The sequence below is a fragment of the Diplotaxodon limnothrissa genome, linkage group LG15 (genome assembly GCF_057381915.1).
Source record: "Diplotaxodon limnothrissa isolate DT_005_m linkage group LG15, D_limnothrissa_male_GT1.1, whole genome shotgun sequence".
NCBI classification, from domain to species: domain Eukaryota; kingdom Metazoa; phylum Chordata; class Actinopteri; order Cichliformes; family Cichlidae; genus Diplotaxodon; species Diplotaxodon limnothrissa.
In genome coordinates, this window is record NC_140610.1 from 40,360,704 (window position 1) to 40,381,164 (window position 20,461).

At 42.9% G+C, this 20,461-nt stretch overlaps 1 protein-coding gene across 1 annotated transcript in view; it reads right to left on the reverse strand.

The window, feature by feature from the left end:
* Positions 1–20,461, reverse strand: part of negr1 (neuronal growth regulator 1) — a 174,476-nt gene that overhangs the window by 27,307 nt on the left and 126,708 nt on the right. The window contains exons 6-7 of the mRNA XM_085371989.1: positions 19,398–19,546; positions 2,512–2,553 (exon numbers count right to left, since the gene is read on the reverse strand). Coding sequence (XP_085228115.1) covers positions 2,512–2,553; positions 19,398–19,546 — 191 coding nt within the window. The remainder of the gene's footprint in view (positions 1–2,511; positions 2,554–19,397; positions 19,547–20,461) is intronic.

Consider the following 20,461-nt stretch of genomic DNA (forward strand, 5'->3'; position numbering starts at 1 on the left):
TGGGAGGAAGCTGGAGTAGTCAGAGAGAACCTACCTGCACAAACACAGGGAGAACATGCAAACTCCACACAGAAGCAGCAGAATGGTGGCATTGAACTCAGGACCTTCTTGCTATGAGGAAACAGTGCTGACCACTGTACCACCGTGCTGCCTTGTTTTAGACTGTGTATACTGTGGTGTATAATCAATTATGTAAAAGGTTGAGGCTTTTAAGATACAATTATTGTCTCAAAAACATCAGGCATGACATTTGATTGTTTGATCTTTTGTAGTACATCATACTGAAGACCAAGTAGTGACCCATCGCAGTATGACAGTCCTCACTGGATAAACCATGAATGGGTTACTGACCAGCTTTCCTGAACACAAGGCAACTAAGCCAAGTGAATCCTGCTTCTATGAATTTCAGCCATGATATATTTAGTTTTGCAGATGTGAGCTCCAATGTTTATCAGGGATGGAGCATCATTCACGTAGAGGTCCATGCTGTTATTTAGCAGCGCTAAAGGAACTGCAGCTTTTTGCGACTAATGGTGTCATTTCACATCCCAAATCTTGCTTAGAAATATTTCATAAGTTTTCCTGTTGGGTGGGAAACTAAGCTTGTGTACAGCTGTGTCTGTGGGATATCAGATTATACAAGTGCTGAGTCAAACAATCTAACATCTACCATAAAAATAGGATTTAATTAACCTACACAATAGCTTTTTTGGCCCATTGGAGACGACTTTTATTAGAGTAGTACTGGCCCAGCAAGGTTAGAAATAAAAGCACAGTGACGGATGTTTCCTATTAACAATGTTTTCTCTTTGTAATTTGATTTTGTTTTTGTCATTTGCCCTTGATCAATGGACTGAAACATACACTGCCAAGTGCTGTGGGGCCTGAGATTTATTTATTTATTTCCCCCCATTTCAGATCTTCGGATTCTTTTACCTTACAGACAAGAAATTTCATTCTTATTTTGGGACCACATCTCCCCAAACCCATTCATAGGGGAAATAAAAGCAGATAATAACTTGGTAAAAAAATAATAATTATGAAACTTAATTATACAATGTTTGGGATCTAAAATAATTCCCTTTACCAAGCCAGTTAGTGAAGGCAGCATTGAGAAATTAACTTCAAATACAACTTGGAACAAAGCAAAAACAGTGGCTCACTGAGAGAGTTTATCTCCACGATTGAAACCACCGGTGTTCCTTTGGACCATGAAATTGTCATTTGTTCTGCTAGCATTACATCAAATGAGAGTTCAGGGCCATGCCAGGACCGTTTGTTGCTGCTGAGCTTATTTTAACTTGTTATCTGACAGAATCTCCATGGATAATTATATTTGGCTCAGACAGACAGGTAGAGAATGTCATCTTTCCACAGAGCCGGGTGAAAAGTCACGAGAACTGCCTAGGAGATAAATCGTGCAATACGAATCCTCGCGTGTGATTACAGTACAGTATGTACTGTAAGTGCAGGTGCATTTGGGCACATCGGAATATTTCAGAATGTTTTCATTTCAGCGTCTACAATGCGCATCTGTGTCAGAGAAAGCTTTTAGTGCCAGTGTGCTTCTGTGCACATGAGCACAATTAAGCAAAAAAAAAAATATATAAATAATGTAACCACCATGAGAGATTACATTCTGCGACTTGCTTAAAACCATTAGAGAGGGAGAAGAGACGGCCAGGCAGAGGGGATTATTCTGGGCTGGAATGTGGAAGCAGCAGAATGCAGTGAGGAGGGGGAAATAAGGGCGACGTCGACAGTGTAGCACTGACAACAGCACTAGGAGGAGATCAGGTTAAAGAGGGTGGCACGGCGCCAGAGGACTGTTTTAAAGAGGAAAGAACAGAGAGAGAAAGTAGGGGGAAATGATTGAGGAATATTACGAGAGAGACAGAAAGGGGGGGGAGGTAGTTTTCCCTTTTTCTCCTTTTGGAATGGGGGGAAGAAAACTACAAGCGCAGCAGAGATTCCATCTTGCAAACAACAAACCAACCACAGGCCCTTCACCACCGACGGTGTACTGCCTTTCATGTATACTACATTTAGCGAGTGGCGGGGAGCAGGAGAGTGTTGTTGAGAGAAAGAGAGAAAGAAGCCATCAGCATTATGAAAAGCATCAGACCCAACGGAATATGGAGCAGCCACTTGATGACGCTATTTGATCCAAGTGGGGGTGCTGGTGAGGGAGGCGGGGTTGTAATGGCAGAAAAAAGGGGGCGGGGTAGTGTGATGGCACAGGCTGCAAGAAGAATAATGTAGCCAGACTGAAGAAGCCAAAAAAAAAAAAAACAATTACCAAAAAATAAAAATCCCCAAAACAAAAGATTAAAAAAAGAATAAATGCAAATATAGAGTATAAAAGACATACAGTGAAGCTGTACACCCAGCAGGCACTCCAGCCAGCCAACTGAAATAAATCGAGATGGAGGAGCGGTTTTCAGCTCAGGTTAGTATGAGGCAGCGGCTCACGTTGCTGATTTGGTGTACAGCATGGTGACATATACTGACCTGGGCTTGAGACAGCACTAGTGGTGGTGGGTTCAATAATTGCTACAGGGGAGGAGAGGGGGGGAGAGGGAAGGGGAGGGAAAGAGGACATTCATGTATTATTAACAGAATGGAGACATAAAAAAATAAAAATTTAAAAAATAAAATAAAATAATAATAATAATAATAATAATAATAATGCATGCAAGGACAAAAAAGGACAGGGAATGACGACAAATCCTCTCCATGCATTAAGGAGCGATGGCTATAGCGAGATGCAACCTCCTCGTGCTAATAAAAAGCACCTTTCCCCCCAGTTGCCTCTGATTTGCATGAATTGCTGCTAAGACAAAAAAAAGAACAAGGGCGAACCCAGCAGCCGGAGCCAGTCCCAAACCCTGAAGGGATTTTGTGACCTGGTGAAAAGTCTTCATTTCTCTTCAGGAATACTCGGCCACCTGCACTTAGTGGGGGTAGTTTTTCAGTAGCAACACTCGGCTTAATTTTTTATCTCCAAATCGTGTTTGGAGAAGGCGCTAAAGAATAAGCAGCAACAATGGGAACCTTCCTCTGAGGGAGGAACTCAATCTTGAATAGCTTTCAGGCTGATGGAATTAAGTAACATCCAGTGTGGCAATCTAAACAGCTAGCTTGTGCTCTTTAAGTATATATGACACATAAATCTTTGTACTTGTGTCACATATGCAGCAACGACCCCCCGCCCGCAGATCTCGTATCAACACTCAACAATCACCTTGTCGACTAAATTGGTATGAAGATATCAGTGTAATGCAAACACTGCTGCCCATTTGATCTAACATAGCTGTTTGGTAAACAAGCACTCAATTTGAGAAAAATCTGTACCCACTTTGTGCAGTGACTCACTTGAGAGCAGAATCTGAAATGTGTAGCAAAAATCAAAGCTGTTCTTTACCATAAGGGCTAAACTCAAAGCGATACAGGAGTCGGCATCGCTATCATGTGTTTTTCGCACATGATAGGCTATAAAAATATTTAGACTTCCTGCAAAGGCGCTATGTAAGATACAAGCCACCTTCCTCCTAAAAGGCTTCATGAGAGCAGAGGAGCTTAAATGTCACAAGAGAAATCAAAGCAGCCATGATTACGCCTTAAAAACATTCACACGAGGAATACAATGACTTTCTGTCGTTCCACCAGTGCCGCGCCACGTTAGCGATAGTGCAGAGGCTACTTAGTCTCTCTATTTTAATCCATTTACACGGGAACTCAATATGGGCACTTCACCTGCGGGGCAAAAGAGGGTACGCTGTAGTCCCCACCATGCTCTCAATCTGTGGTCTGTGTTGCTTTTCTGAAGCGCTCAAACAAGTGTGTAATCACTGTGTTACTCTTTTACCGAGCCACTGTTATGCCAACAACAATAAAACATTTGCTTTCACGTCGTTTCATCATTCTATTTGAGGTGGAAATTGTTCAAGAATCAGTATTCATACGTGAAATGATATGCCTTTTTCCCTCGGTATATTGGTGAGGAAATGGTCGAATTCATCTTTTCTTCCACAAATGTTTCCACTTTAAGTAGTCCTGGGGGACCCGGTATGTGAAGAGAGTTTCTTTTCAGTTCTTCAAACAGCCAGCTGGGTGCTATCTGATTAATACTTGAGCATGGATTCACCACTGAATCATTTCATGAGCTCTCAAGACACTCCTCCATTACTGTGGAACATATCTTTTGACATGCAATCTCTCCCTCGTAGCTCCACGCCGACTTGGAGTTTCTCTCTCATTCAGGAGAGCGACGCATCATTTCACATACTGTATACGCCGGTCGGCCTCTCGCGCAGCTTGCTCCTTTTGCGAGATAAAACACATTAGTTTTCACAGCTATTTTATTTCATGGATTGCTATTCTCTTTGTTATTTATTTTAGTATTTAGTATTTATTTATTTATTGTCATTGTCAAGAACAATGAAATTGCGTTTGGGGCTTCCATACAACCCAAAAAAAAGAAGAAAATAATAAATACCCCTTAAAACCCAAGTGTACATATTTAACCCAGTGTGACTCCAATGCAATAAGACAATCCTTAGCAATAATGTTCGTAGAAATTCAGACAAAGACCTGAGAAACATGACAAAATACAACAATGCAACCCATTCAATATTATTGTACTGTGAGATATGATATCAGATATGATAGTTATCTATTTAAGAAAGAGGGGGGGGGGGGCAGGAGGGGGAAGAGAATAAAGATATGATGCACCAATGCAGACCAGTTCATTGCTATTAAGAAGTTGGATATGGTTATTGTCCGTGAGAGGGGGGCAGAGAGTTCAGGAGCCTCACAGCCTGTGGATACAGGCTGTTGGCCAGTCTGGATGTTCTGGCCTGTATAGACCTGTACCTTCTCCCTGAGGGCAGCAGATGGAAAAGGTGGCGCGCAGGGTGATGTTGGTCCCGCAGGATACTGTGCACCCTCCTCAGACAGCGAGTGGGGAAGATATTACTGATCTCTGGCAGACTTGTTCCAATAATTCTGCCAGCTTCTTTCACCACCCGCTGGAGTGCTTGCTGATCGGCCTTGGTGCAGCTGGGGAACCACACTAGAAATCCATACGTCAGAACGCTGCTGATGGCACAGTTGTAGAAGTTCAACATCAGAGATCTGGGAATGTGTGCGCTCCGCAGTCTCCTCAGGTAGTAGAGGCGCTGTTGGGCCTTCCGTACCACTGAGGTGATATGGTTGCCCCAGGACAGGTCCTCGGTCACAGTTACCCCCAAGAATTTAAAACTGCTCACCCTCTCCACCGCCTCACTGCCAATGAAGAGAGGCAGATGGTTGTTATGGCCCCTCTTCCGGAAATCTACAATGATCTCCTTGGTCTTTTTGGTGTTTAAGACCAAGTTATTGTCGTGGCACCATGACTCTAGTTGTTGCACCTCTGTCCTATAGTTTGTCTCATCATTGTTGGATATAAGTCCGAGCACTGTAGTGTCATCTGCAAACTTAACAATGAGATTGGACGCGCAGGAGGAAATACAGTCATGGGTGAAGAGAGTGTATAGCAGAGGGCTCAGAACACACCCCTGAGGGGCACCGGTGTTGACCACAAGGGTGGAAGAGGTGTTCTTACCCACTCTGACACTCTGTCTACGGTTAGTGAGGAAGTCCACAATCCAGTTGCACAGAGAGGAGTTAAGTCCCAGTTGGTGGAGTTTGGGACGGAGTTTGTATGGCCGGATGGTATTAAAAGCCGAGCTGTAGTCTACAAAGAGGAGCCGTGCATAGGTGTTCCTGTGTTCCAAGTGCTTCAGTAATGTGTGCAGCACTGTGGCGATCGCATCCTCGGTTGACCGGTTCTCCCTGTATGCAAACTGGTGCGAGTCCAGGGATGGTGGAAAAGCAGCTCTGATGTGTTTAATGACCAGTCTCTCCAGGCATTTGGCGGGAATGGGGGTGAGTGCCACAGGTCTGAAATCGTTCAGACATGTGACATTTGACTGTTTTGGGATGGGAACGATGGTTGCTGCTTTGAAACAGGATGGTACCAGTGAACAGGACAGCGAGGTGTTATATATAGAGGTGAAGACGTCCGCCAGGTCCGCAGCACAGTCTTTTAGCACCCGGCCCAGCACTCCATCCGGCCCGGCCGCCTTCCTGGTGTTAATGCTCCGGAACACACGCCTCAGCTCATGAGTGCTCAGGACCGGAGCAGGGTCGGTTGAGGGGAGAGGGGACAGGACAGGGTCGGTGTTCTCCCTATCAAAACGGGCATAAAAGAGATTTAGATCCTCAGCCAGAGTAGAACTGTCGGCTGAGGGTGATGGTGTTCTTCTTTTGTAGTCCGTGATAGCCCTGATGCCCTCCCAGACCTGCCTTGGGTTTGTGTTGTTCTCAAACCTGGCCTCGATACGCCTCCTGTGCTGCTGCTTGGCAGTCTTGATGCCTCTTCTCAGGTTGGCCCTGGCAGCATTGTATGCCTCCTGGTCCCCGGATTTGAAAGCGTTGTTCCTTGTTCGAATAAGTTGTTGAACTCCGTGTGTCATCCAGGGTGGATTATTAGGGAACACACGGAATCGTTTCCAAGTTGTTACATTGTCCACACAGAAACAGATGTAGTCCAAGACAGTGGAGGTGTAACTGTCCAATGCGACACGATTGTCAGTGTCCTGCACCTTGAATACATCCCAGTCTGTGCAGTGGAAACAGTCCTGAAGCATCGGAATAGCGTCCTGCGGCCATGTTCTCACGGTTTTGGTTGTAATCCCAGTGCTCTTGATCTTTTGTGTGTATATTGGGTGTAGCAGAAGGGAGAGATGGTCTGACAGACCCAGGTGGGGATAAGCCTGGGCTCTGTACGCATTCGCCATGTTGGTGTACACCTGGTCCAACGTTCTATCTCCTCTGGTAGCACACTTCACATTACGGTGGAAATTGTGAAGTACAGATTTCAGGTCCGCGTGGTTAAAATCCCCAGCCGCAATAAAGACACTGTCCGGGTGTGCTACCAGGCTGTTATTGATGCTGCTGCTCAATTGTGCTAACGCTAGCTTAGCATTAGCATCTGGTGGAATGTAAACAGCGCAGATGTAAACGGCAGAAAATTCCCGAGGGAGATAGAATGGACGGCACTTTAACACCAACAGTTCTACCTCTGTACTGCACAGTTTTTCCGTTACCGTGACGTTCGTGCACCAAAGGTTGTTAATATAGATGCACAGCCCCCCGCCAGTCTTCTTTGTGAAGGGATAATGTGAGAGATTTATCTGACTCGATTTGAAGGAACCAGTGTTCACAGAGAGCCCAGCTCAGACTTTTAGCTCATTACAAGCATAAGGAGAAGTTAATACTAAAACTGTACACATCCGTTTTAGCTCTATGGGTTGCACGCAGGCAGCTATTCCAAAGAGACTTCTTGGAGTTTTCTCCTGTATGAGATGTGTTCAGAGTTAGATTCTTAACAAAGAAACACAAAATGTCTTTGGTATGCGAGTTTGTGCCAATATCTGAGTTTATAAAGTCACATTTCAGAGCCAACAATCTCAAAACTCATTAATTACTAGCTGGGTCAATAAAACTTATCACTAATCCTATTAAACCTCCATGGATAAAATATGGCGTGTTTGTGCAATGCCGCAGTAAAAACCGTACTTAGAGCCATAAAATATAGGAAGAGGAGATTCCAGACAAACTTGGATATAGCCCGAGCCTTTGTAAGTGTCCAATTTATCTCCGCTGCTCCATTTGAGAGCATTATCAAGGTATTTTTCATGCAGGGACACATGCCTGCATGAACATCTTCCTCACTTATTCCTCCATGATGATGGAATGGTCCGTTTTTAAGGCTGTGCTCATTTGTGAGCCGCCCAATTAAGTATTCGCCCTTGTTCATTTTTAATGGCGGCAAGTGTGTGTGGGTACACACTCGGATCGCTCATCCAGGGATGAATGTCCATAAAGTGCTTTGTGCCTCCTATAGGAGTCGGCAATGGTGGGTGGGGTGTTGTCGGGAATAAGCTCCACTGCCTGCTGGGCTTCAGCACCAAACATCATCGCAGTGCAACTGGAAAATGTTAATGGCTTTTATGATTGCCTAAATATGGAAATGCAGGCATTCAAAAGACAGGTAAATGGTGCAACACTCTAAGGGCGCTTTTGGGGAAAATAAAGCGTATGGCAGCCTCGCCACGTTAAAGTTATTCAGTGTCTTTTTCATATGTGCGTGCTCTAAAAATGCCCTCAAATTATGTCACGCTGCTTCTATTCAATGGTTTTAATGCTGGAAAACAATCAGCGGTCCAATATTGTCAGGACACGCTTCTGTTTTCTAACCAATGCGGACAAATATAAAAGAGGAGTCATTTTAAACCAGGATGAATAAACCTGGCTGAAGCACGATGCGCCGCAGCCATCCAATCCCCGCCTGGACTCGATATTATTCCCCTGCGTTCGAGGCTGTAATCACACACCCACATTTCAGGTTTCACCTTTTGCTCACATTTTCCTGCATCTCTGCTCCGTGACTCAGGTACAATCACAGGGTGCGTGAGCGAACGACATCATCGACAACAATGGCAGACGAGGAGACGTGTCAAAATGACACCTACACATGCAGTGATTGATAAGCGTGACAAATGAACACAACATTCATTAACCAACTAGCCAGCAGTGTCTCTCCTGCCTGAGGGAGGCTGAGCAGTGACACAGAGAGAGGAAGAGTAACTCTTTTTCTTCTCCATCAGTCTCTTCCGATTACTGCTCAAAAGGTGGGAGTGGGGAGCAGGTGGGGGGGGGGGGAAATGAAGGCAGAGGTATAGGCGGAGAAAATCTCCTTCAGGGCTAAGCCGAGGTGGGCTGGGGGATAAGAGCTTGACCAATTAAGCTGGAGGACTCCTCAGAAAATTGGAGTGAGCAGCCTCAGTCTTTTCACCGAAATTCACTTCCATCTAGCACATGAAATGGGAAGTTGAAATAGGGATTGCCAGCTTGGTGATTGTTATACCTCGGCTAAAATCATAAAGAATGTGTCTCTGCATGTGTGTGTGCAGTGTACACACAGTGCTCATGTGTATGTGTAGTAAGAGGCCGTCAGAAACAACCTGCAATGATTTTTGGCCCTTTTAAAAATAATTATTGGCCCACAAACGATCATGAACATTTTTTAAAAAACTGTTACACAGTTAGATTTGATTGAAAATCCTCTGCTGTCTGAGGAGCTGTCAATGAATGAGGGGGAGGGAGGGTGTGCTGATGAAGCTCAACTCACCTAATAAACACATAAATAAACATAAACATACATGAATGATGTCTTCTTCAAAACAACAATCATAATTAAGACACAAGGAGGGCGTGCGGGAAGGTAAAGGGTGCTGCGGCTGTTAGCGGTGTGGCTGTCAGAGGAACAATCATCAGGCTGACGTTGTAATATCTGTGCTGTGCACCTGAATTACTATAAACTACTGCAAAATGAGCCAATCACTGAAAGAGCCAAGACATATAAGAGCTGGTGTCAATCAGCCATTCCAGATTGATTACAGTTCTCTGCCAGAACTAATTCCATGTTTCATTCATTTCATCAAGTGAGAGATCCGAGTCAAGGAAATGAACGTTTACAGCTGAAGGTTATACAGTTAGATGTGGAGGAAGAAAGGTTCGGCTGTTTGAGGGCGCTGTCGATGGACCCGAACAGCAATGAGGATTCTGCTGCGACCACAAATCCCCAATAACTACATTACTGCGACGAGCACGCTGTCGCCTGAGAAGGAGTTTAGACAACACGCTGGCTGCCCGCTGATAATCATGCAGCGGGACACTGATTCAAGTGAAACATTTTAAACTATACATGAGAGGCTGCAGCAGGCGTGCACTTTTTATCTGACATATTACTCGGTAATATTGATTACTTGCAAATTAACATACAGTAGGATCCTAATGACATCTTGAGCCAAAATATAAATACACTCTGGATCCCATATACAGTAACAGCTCACGGAAAAGCACCAAAACTACAAGTGGAAAAGGACTAATTCCACCAATTTATTGAGTATACTCCAATTATAACTGGATAACAGCAACAAGGCAAGCACTGTGATATGATCCTATTTTTTAATAACACCATGCAAATGAACAGAAAGACTGGAACTCAATATATATTTGTCTCCGTGACACAACAGCAAACTGAGCAGCCACCGGCACGAAAATCGACGCATGCATTTAAATGCCAATAATTCCTGCTCATTATAAATTAAAGAGCAACAGCAAAGCAATGAAACTAACCCAACAGACAAACAGCCATAGCATACTAACATTATAGATAGAGCTGGGCGATAGAACGATATGTATCGCGATATAACTTTTACTCGATAGAGAAATTAAGCTATCGCGATAGACCTCGCCGCTCTTGTCCTCAAAAAAAAAAAAAAAAAAAAAAAAAAAGGTCAGCCAATCCAAACTAATTAGCGCAGAGCCGAACCAATCACAGCCGCAGCGTCACGTCGCGTGACTTGTTACGTACAGCACAAGTGCCAAGCCGCACGTGTGTTTGTTTGGGAAGCAGCCAGCGGGTAATGGAGGAAATGAGTGTGCCGACTAGAAAAATCAACCGAGCGTGACCGAAGAGAAAACAGATGATGGTTCCAATGCCGGAGAGATTGTCGAACGGAAGAGCCATAGAAGTTCCGTAGTGTGAAGGTATTTCGGCTATTTCAAGTCTGACAAAAAACAGAGTAGCGTGCACTGTAAATTGTGCCGAAAGCAAGTCTGGAAATACAATAAACTGGTGCATGCGTCACACTGTGCGCCACGTTATTGTTTCGGTGAAATGAATTTCTACAATACTGTTAATTCTACTCTCTGCAGTGTTTAAATGCTTACATATACACACAGTTACTGTCCGTCCACACATACGACTCGGTTCTGCTTCTGTGCCCCAGCTTTGTTTACTTTTTCCCACCGAGGCTTCTAGACTTCTGATTGGCCAACATTTCGGCACGGTTAGGAATCTAGCGCCACCTGCTGCTTTGGCATGTTCATAGCAGCGTTTTCCTTCATTTCTGCCTTTATGTGTGGACGGGATTATTTTTTTAAACGAAAACGGAAAATCTCCGTTTTCAAAAATACCCGTGTACGTGTGGACGTAGCCCCAGTCTCTGACTGGAAGCGCTAATTCGTCATTCGGCTTTTGTCAGACTAAAGTAACTGTTAAAACTGTTTGAAAAGCTAAGCTATACAACAAGGAGAGATTGAGAATTTCCTTTTAGTTCTCAGTTTATTTGATATTGACAAAAGTTAGTCAGTTTTGTCTGTTCTTCTGTAAAACAAACTAAGATTTATTTGTAGAATTAATATTTTGTTTCTAAGTGGAATTGACAATTTAGTCTGTTTCGTTTGTTCTATTTTGAAACTTAAACGCTTTAGCGGCTGCCTTTTGTGTAGTTTGCAATATTTGCCTTTATTTATCTGAAAAAGTCTCATGTTCCTTAAGTACATCTACCCTGTTGAACTTATTATGGGAAATAAATATTTAAATAAAAACAAGCTGCTGATTATTTCACATTTTACTTGTGAGCAACGGCACATTTAAATCTTACAAATATAGTTATTTGGCTTATATCGTGATAGATATCGTTATCGCCTGAAATGAAAAAAACATATCGTGATATGAAAAAATCTCATATCGCCCAGCTCTAATTATAGAGGAAACAAAGACTGAAGGAAAACATGCTAGGAGTGAATAAAAGCTCCTGAGGTCACCATGCCCTGTCAGCGTGGGCATGGTGACCTCAGGAAATGCTGTGGCTTCAGATGCTGACTGACAACCGCGCGGTGATAAACTATTTACTCCTTAATTAACTTGTCCAAGATGAGAAGCAGGGATCGTGACAGGTCAGCCAGTTCTGGCAAAAGTTAATGGGAATATCTATCATTTTTTGTGTTGTCCTTTTCCCAAACCAAACCCACTCACGCTTTTCTTGACGAGACTCCTCACAGCGCAACGTTGCCTTACATTTCTTTCAGTAATGAAAAGAGCGTGGAACCAGTGCATCGATCTGGTTTTAAACTCCGCAGGTTTCACTATAGAATTTGTCATGGTCCTGGGTCGTTGACCCAGCGTTTTGTGTTTTGTGATTATTTCCCTCTGTTCTAGTTATTCTGTGTCCTCCCCCCTTGTGTCCGGTTCGGGTTCTAGATTTCCTGTTTTGTTCTGAAAGTCTGTGTCTGTTGTCATTGTGTTCAGCTTGTGTCCTCCAGTCATCATGTGTATTCAGATCAGCTGTTCTTCCCTCCTGTGTGCGATTACCCGATTACCTTGTGTGTGTGTGTGTGTGTGTGTGTGTGTGTGTGTGTGTGTGTGTGTGTGTGTGTGTGTGTGTGTGTGTGTGTGTGTGTGTGTGTGTATATATAGTGGGTGTCGGTCTGTGTTCGTTGTCGGCTCGTCTGTGTTTCTTGGTATCCTGGTCTGCGTCTCTCTGCTCCGCTCTCCGTTTTGTAAGATTTCAGGTTTGCTCTTTAGTTTCTCCCAGTTTAGGTTTGTCATTACTCACGCTTCATTGCCTGTTTTTGCCACTGCCACCGTGTAAATAAACTTCACTCGTATCATCAGTTTGCTGCATTTTGGGTCCTCCTTTTCCTCCACTCCACACGGCTCACTCCGCCAGCCGTGACAGAATTTTTGCCGAAAGCTGAACCCTCATTAACTGCGATTACGTTTCTGTTGTATGCACACTGCGGCTCAGTTTGCTACAGAGTGATATGGAAAACACAGCAAAGCTACTGAGAGTGAGACTGATAATGAATCAGTGCAAACTGAACCTGTGCGAGCTCGGCTTCGTCTGTAATCACACATTTCAACTGAAATCATACAGAAGGACAAAAAGTTATTTTGGGGTATTTCTATGCATCATTCATAACTATTACCCAGTCCAATCCATCACACCTTTGTAGCTTAACAATTGTTTAAAAGTACAGACAATTGTGACCAGTGCTGTTTCACTTTGATATTTGTTCATTCACCGATGACACTGGGCATTGTGGTATTCACAAAGTATGAAAAGATTTACACACACGCGCACAGAAGTGCTGCAGAGTGGTGACAAAGAGGCTATATGCTTTCTTTCTGCTCCACAGAACCCAGTTTGTGTTTTACCACAGCTTTTTAACACAAGCTTAAAGTGGTACTTGGCTCAAAGAGATCACAATCCCTGACTAATGGTTTAAAAGCACGAAAACCAAAACGCTCTGACATAACTGGCAGAATAGAGCAGACAGTGAGGAAACACAGCACCTAACTCGTATAAAAAAACCCAGGCGTTAGTCAGAGCCTACCACGTCGAAAGCGAGACAAGATCAGAATGCAAATTCTGCTTTTCATCCCTATTTGATTTGAAACAGAAACCCAACTATCTGTCTTCCACTGGCTGCTCTGAATTGAAGGCAAATGTGTTTACTTTCTCTGGGAGTAGGCTTTGCTGAGTCACAGTTCATCTCATCAGCGATAATGGCAAACCTTTTCCTGGATTGATTTAAAGTGACTCTGTAAGGTTAAGACAAAAAGGATTTACACCACTGACAGATAAGGACCTTTCAGCTTTAAATTCCTGACAACAGAGCAATGACACTGAGCTCTGAGGTCTTGTGTGTTTTGCTTTATTGTACTTCCTTTTCTCTTGTTTTTCTTTTTTGAATAGGGATAACCCTCAGTTCACAGTGCAGTGCAAACAACCACAGAGACAGCTGGACATGACCATAAATATCCCTCCACACGTTGTTCTTCTACTTACAATTCACCTCACTATATACGATGCTCAGTCTAATATGCATACCCCTTTCCCCCCTTGCTCATCAATAGCTATTGACTGGTTCAAAAATAGCAACCCAAAGTCACCCGTGGTGAAATCTCACCTCTGGGTTTTGTTATTTGCGTCAACGTAGCGATGAGGTGCGCTGCGGCGACTGCTTGCCATTTCTCATTAAGAGCGACATCGGAAACGGCCTCTCTTCTAGATCACGAGAGACAAAGGGAGGGGCAAGACTCTGTGTGTGCCTGTGTGTGTTTCTCGCTGAGAGGAAGAGAGTGATCGAAAGGAAGAATGAGTGACAACAGTCGCAGAAAGGGGGAGAAAAAGAGTGAGAGAACGAGATAAGAGAATCAGACAGACAAAGCCACGATAGAACGACAGACAAAGAGATAAAGAGAAGGGGAGAAGTTGGGGGTGGCAGCACAGGAAGCTGCCTCCTCTTTCTATTCCGAGGGTTTCTTTATCGCTCTGCCTTTGAGGCCTCGCTAGTGTCACATTAAGATCATCCATTTGAGAATCTGAGACAAGCCTTTGATGTTCTTTGTGCATACACAAACAGGAGAGTGGAGTGCTCCTTTGACAATTGCCAACTCTACAGAAATATCTTTTTGTAGTCTGAGTCTCTGGCCTGCTAGGGACAATGTTATCATCAGAGAGTGCAGTGCAAACTAGTGAATAATTTAATTTACCTGTTCATATTTCATCACTGAATACATTAAATAGATTTTTTCCCACTGCTCTCACTGTAAAACATCGAGAAAACGATGTTCCTCAGTCACGATGTCACTGCTTTTTTTTAATCTCTTTTTTTTGTCGCTCAGTTGGGCAAAATAATGGAAGAGTGTAAGAAAAACTCAAACACCCACCAAAAAGTAGGGAGAACTCACGAAGACGTTCCTGAATGCATGTATTGTAGACAGATATTTCATAAAAGAAGTGTCTTGCTCTTTCAGGAATGAAAGATGTTGAAAAGTAATTCACGGAGCTTTAAAAATATGTGCGTTCGGAAAGTGGAGTCATCAAACATGTCGGAATTTTTCCTAAAAGTTTGCTCATAGTGGATTTCTTTCCTGGAAATAAAAAAAAAAGGCCTCAGGTTGTTTGTTCATTAAACAATCGACAGACCTCGCCTTTTAAGCACTACACTGGCAAATAAGCCTTAGGGCATTTTAAGAACTTTATCTTTTTTTGGATAAATTCTGTGTATTGGGCAGTCTGACAAAATGGGCCAATTATACTTTAATGATCAATGAAGAACTTCACTTAGGCCTGTAATAAATGAACTGATGGCTCACTTCACCTAATCTATACCTTGACCCTCGCCGCCCTCGGCTCCAGTCAGTAGACATCATGACTGTGATAAAGCCTAGAGTGTAGAGAACGGATCTACTGCTGCAACTTTCAAAACTGTGAAAGGTTATCATCGTCAAACAACCTCGTCCAACCTTTATGAATCTATGTTTTCTCATACAGAACCAAGAATTGGAAACGTATTAATCTTGCTAGGAAACCTGTCAAAGATCATCTCAACAACCACCGGAAATATGTACTTCCGGACTGCTTGAGAGTGGTTGTTGGAGGTTGCTGGCAGTCACTGTGAAGTCGATTGCTAAAGCCCCCTTTCACACAGGCCTACAGATCACTCAGTGGCCCCCTGGTAACTACGAAGGGTCATGAGGGAAATGTATGTTTTCTGCAACTTTGGCAAGTGGTTGGTGGATGTATTTGGTGTTTCACCAAAAACCTCCTGCTTTGGTCAATTGCACATTGCTACAGTTGTCAGTAGTTTGCATGGAAAACGCCGACATGTCTGCAAGCACTTGGCAACCACTCTCAAAGCAGTGAAGGTGAAAAGTGCAGTGAAAAATGGAAATGGAGAAGGTTCGCCTTCAAAGTAAAAGTTGCACTTTTTGAAAAGTGTTTGCGTTGGACTTTTTCAAATTTCAAGAACGTCCACAGACAAGTCGGTGTCTTCATGTTAGCTATGTGTGCAGTAGTAGCAGTAAGCTGCACAGGAAGGCTTTTCGTGCTGCACCCTCTTTGCAATTGATTTCACCAAGTGACAGCCAGCAACGTAGCATTATTATTACTTTTTACCATTTAGTAAAATCCTACAGTATTTTTTCTGCATGCACAGCCACCTCATTCAGACACACGTGTTACGTTTTTATTATTCTAGAATTATTATCATTATTCCCAATGCTGATGTGCCAAACTTATCACATTTTTTTCCTTAAAGTGTTAGAAATCATAACTATCAGTAGTATCAACACATCACACTCCTTCCAAACCTTATCCAGTGTGCTTATTATTTTCCATTTTTAAATGCAGTAACAACACTGCGTTATATTTTGTCAAAACATGCACAGATGGTATAATATAAACGTATGACTTGTATATTATACTCTGCCTCCTGGACAAGATTAAGCCCGGCATCTTTATGTGCTAGAAGATCTCTATTCAAACACGGAGCTTCACAAAGATGAGACATAAAACAATACAATGATAGTCTACCACACAAATGCTCTCCCACAGTCCCCAAACAAGAGCTGCTTCGACTGGACTCGTCATTATTAGAAGCCTTTCACTCACATGCTGGTTAACACTGAGTGCCTGCACGTTGTACATCTTCTTATATTTTCCTACATCTTTCAGCTCTGAGCTGCGGCTCGTGGCACGCACAGATCAGATTTCAAAAAGCTGATTATGGTCAGAAAGTTCAAGTTTGAAGATTGCTGTTTGAGAAAACTTTGATCTCAAGCCACAGCATCCTTGGGTCCAGTGCTCCTCTACTAGTGGTGTATGAGTGTGTGTGTGTGTGAGTGAATTGTAAGGCACTTTGTAGAACCACTAAGGCAGGGATTATACTCGGTTGCGGGAACCGTCATGGAGAGCTGCAGACATCACAGATGAGTAGCCATTCTTGTTATGCTTCTTTGAAGTCTGCTTGAAGTGCACCTGAAGGGTATATGCATTGGTGTGTTATAGTGTAATGTGTCAATGGGTGTCACAGAAAATTGATAGGCATGTGCACGTCGGCACGGAGCTTTGCGCTCAAAATTTACATCGCTTGGACCCGGTGAACCCTGGCATACTCACAAAAGCAGAACTATAATACACCATTCAGGTTTAACAGGTGCTATTGTCACAGTCTGGCGAGGGCAGACTGTATGAATTGAAAAAGGACCCAAAATGCAGACTCCAAGGAACAGGGAACAAAACTTGAATGTTAACAAAAAGCGAGCCATTTAATATGGCTGGAAAAAAAAGGTACAAACAAAGGGCAAGGCAAACTGAAGCAAAATTAACACAAACCTAAACTGGGAAATCTAAACAAACAATAAGAAAAACCTAGACAAGAAACTTGGAAGCATGGCATAGGAAACATGGCGTGGACAACAGACGACCTGACAATCACACACTGAAAACAGAGGACTTAAATACACAGGAGGTGATTAGGGGAAGTGGAGACACATGAGGAAACAGCTGGCACACATGAACATAATGACGTCACAGTGGGAGAGTAAAACTGAACATGATGAACACAGAACACCAGACCTCTTCACAATAAAACAGGAAACATAATGAGACATAGACATGACAACCCGAACTTGACAACGTAAGACACAGACATGAAACGCATGAAGAGCAGGGGAGATTTAACATGGTTGGAAACACGAGGGGAAAATAATAACTAGAAACACTTAGGCATAATAATACAAACTTGATAACATAAGACACGCAGCATGAAACACGAAGGGTGAGGGGAAGCTTAAATACAGGGGAAGAAAACACAAGGAGTCTAATAACCAAATGAACTTAGATAACCTAATGAACAAAATAAACTCAAACTTAAAACGCTGGGTCAAAAGACCCAGGACCATGACAGCTATAGATGTGCGTTACACTTAATATGCGAGAGAAATGTAGAGTTTTTAGTAGAGTTTGTTCTTCTTTCATAAATTGTATATCAACTAGTAAGTTAGGCTTAGTTTACTGAAGGAACTGCTTAGAATGTGTGTTTTACTTGTTATTTTAAGAGATTTCTCGTTTTTTTAGTCAGGATATTTTCTCTGATTTAAAAAAAGAAATCTCACTCAGGGTAAAAATCTGTAAAACTCTGTGATGTGACTGAAGCACATAGATCGTTTGTTCCAAATAAAGCTATAAAATTGACACATAAGCCAAACTGAGGATGTGCAGAACTGTTATTCAAATTCAAATTTTATTTGTCACACACACACAACCATACACAGTATGACATGGGGGTGAAATGCTTGTAGCTGTGCAAACCCGACCATTAAATGACAGTGGTTTTACAGTATTTACAATTTACAGGTTACTACAAAAATTTACAAATTAACTTAGAAACTTACAGTAAAAAATGTGCAAATAGCAGAAAGAGATTATAAAGATTATAAATTATAGGAAGTGTGCATAAAGAAAAACCCGAGTGCGTGTGGTGATGTGATGTGTGTGAGAGTCCAGTCTTATGCAGTATGTTACAGCCCAAATTACCTGGCAGCACTGGTTTCAAGTGTGCATTTTCTCAAATAATGTACTTGTTTCCTGTATTTGCTGAACATAGTGATGAATGAGATCACAGGTATGATTTGGCTGTATAACAGCTTTTGATGCAGCGTTGTGTTTTTCTCCCCCTTCAATCTCCAGTTCCCTTTCATTAGTTGTTTTGAATGCTTAAGCAAGCAGGGGCCTGGGTAAGTGCTGGTCTGGGGTGAAAACAGACAGCCTTGTGTAAGCCTCATCCTAGAAACACAGAGCCTCTCTCTCCAGCGGAAAGGTCTAAGGTTGTGTTCAGGCAGACAACAGCACTGAATGAAAAAGCAGAGCCACCTCATTTATTCATATGCAATATTGATTCAGTCAGGGTGGCAATGTTGAAGAGTTGTGCATGAAAGAATGAAAACTTGAGCTATAATAGCATAGCTGAAGTATCTCTGCAGGGATGACTTCATTTATTTTGTGGACACATACTGATTTATTTATTTAAAAGAATGCTTCTAACTATGAGAAATAAATGCTGTTTATCAGTGATACTGCAGGAGTTTGGCCTCTGATATTTGGGTCTTTTTGGAACTCGGAAAGATTCCTTATGGGCTTTGAAAAGCTGTGAAAGGGCTGGCTCGGAGCCCTCTTTAAAATCTGACTCATACTCCTACTTGGTATTCAACTTAGCAGGATTGACCTGTGTTGCTGCCTTTGTAATTGTGACGCTATTGCCTCAAACCTAAATTTCTTTTTCAGGTGGTGTTTTTATCCAGTACACATGCAGATGTAGACTTAAAAAGCAGACGCACCAACCCACACACACACACACACACACACACACACACACACACACACACACACACAGGATGTCTAACAATAATAGACAACTGATTCACAAAGCAGATGTCTAGGAAATAATCTTTTTTTTTTTTACTGGTGATCTGTGGGCAACCACTTCCACTGGGGTTAAACCTTTTTTTTCTATAACAAGAAAATTGTAGCAAAAAATGAAAACACTTTTGAGGGCAGAGAACCCCCCACTGACATCCACAACACTCTTCCAACCCTCTGACTCTTCAGCACTCCAGTTAGCCACAAGCAGGTAGAATGACAACTTACGATTGAGAGGCACGCTGGCATTAGCCGTCCCTAGCTTGTTGGAGGCGACGCACGTGTAGTTCCCGTAACGATCCTCTGTCATGTTGGTGACTGTGAGGACTGATCTGGAGCTGAGGCTCTTGATGTCGATGCCCTGACCCTTGATAATCCTGAAAAACAGAACACAATCACAACAAATGATGCTTTGATTTCTCTCCCCGAGCACAAAGTAACGGGGGTGGAAACGGCTAGAGTCAAGGGCAGCGCAAATGTTTGTCATCTTTAGTGGATTTTCAGATTGTGTAGTGGCTCATCACTCTCTTCAACAGATCTATTTATCCCTTGGTCTGCCTTGGAGAGACGCTTTGAAGGACTGCGAGGAGAGAGAAATGACCCAGAGGTGAACCAGCTGGGTGCCACTTGACGTGTTGTTCGTTTTTGTTGCAGGTCCGGCCGGATTATAATAAATCCTACTACAGTTGTGCCTGGCATCTGTGCTAAGAAACTGACAAATGTTAAATTGTTTACTGTTGTGGGCGTGATGATCTTAAACAGCCTGTAGAGATTAAAATTCACTCAGCACAGGCATATGCTATGAATCCTGATTGTGGGATTTTTGTAGATGGTACAGCTTGTTTTCATCTCAGCGGTTGCCTGTACTGCTACAGATTCATATTTAAACATATAAACCATAAAATCCTCCAGAGAGGAGACATACTTCTATCCTGGCCTTGCTGTGCCCCCCATGATCTCGAGCTTGGCTCGACTCGCTTTGAGAGTCACTCTGGGTTGAAGCATTATGTGCGACCTTATGTCCAGCAAATATCCGCAAATCTGTTGTTCCCTCTCCCATGGCGATTTCCTCAAATGTTAGCTGAACATTCTCTGATAATCTCAGCATGTGTCTCACCTCTTTACTTCACCGTGAAACTAGTCAATGCTCTCCTCCGTCATCTGAGAGCGAAAGTGGCGATGCATCGAGAAAGATTTACTTGCAGAAGCCGCCACACGCCTTCCATTATCGACCAAATGAAACGACATCTGCAGCAATGCTATAGCTGCATCAACACTCAGCCAAAATCAGG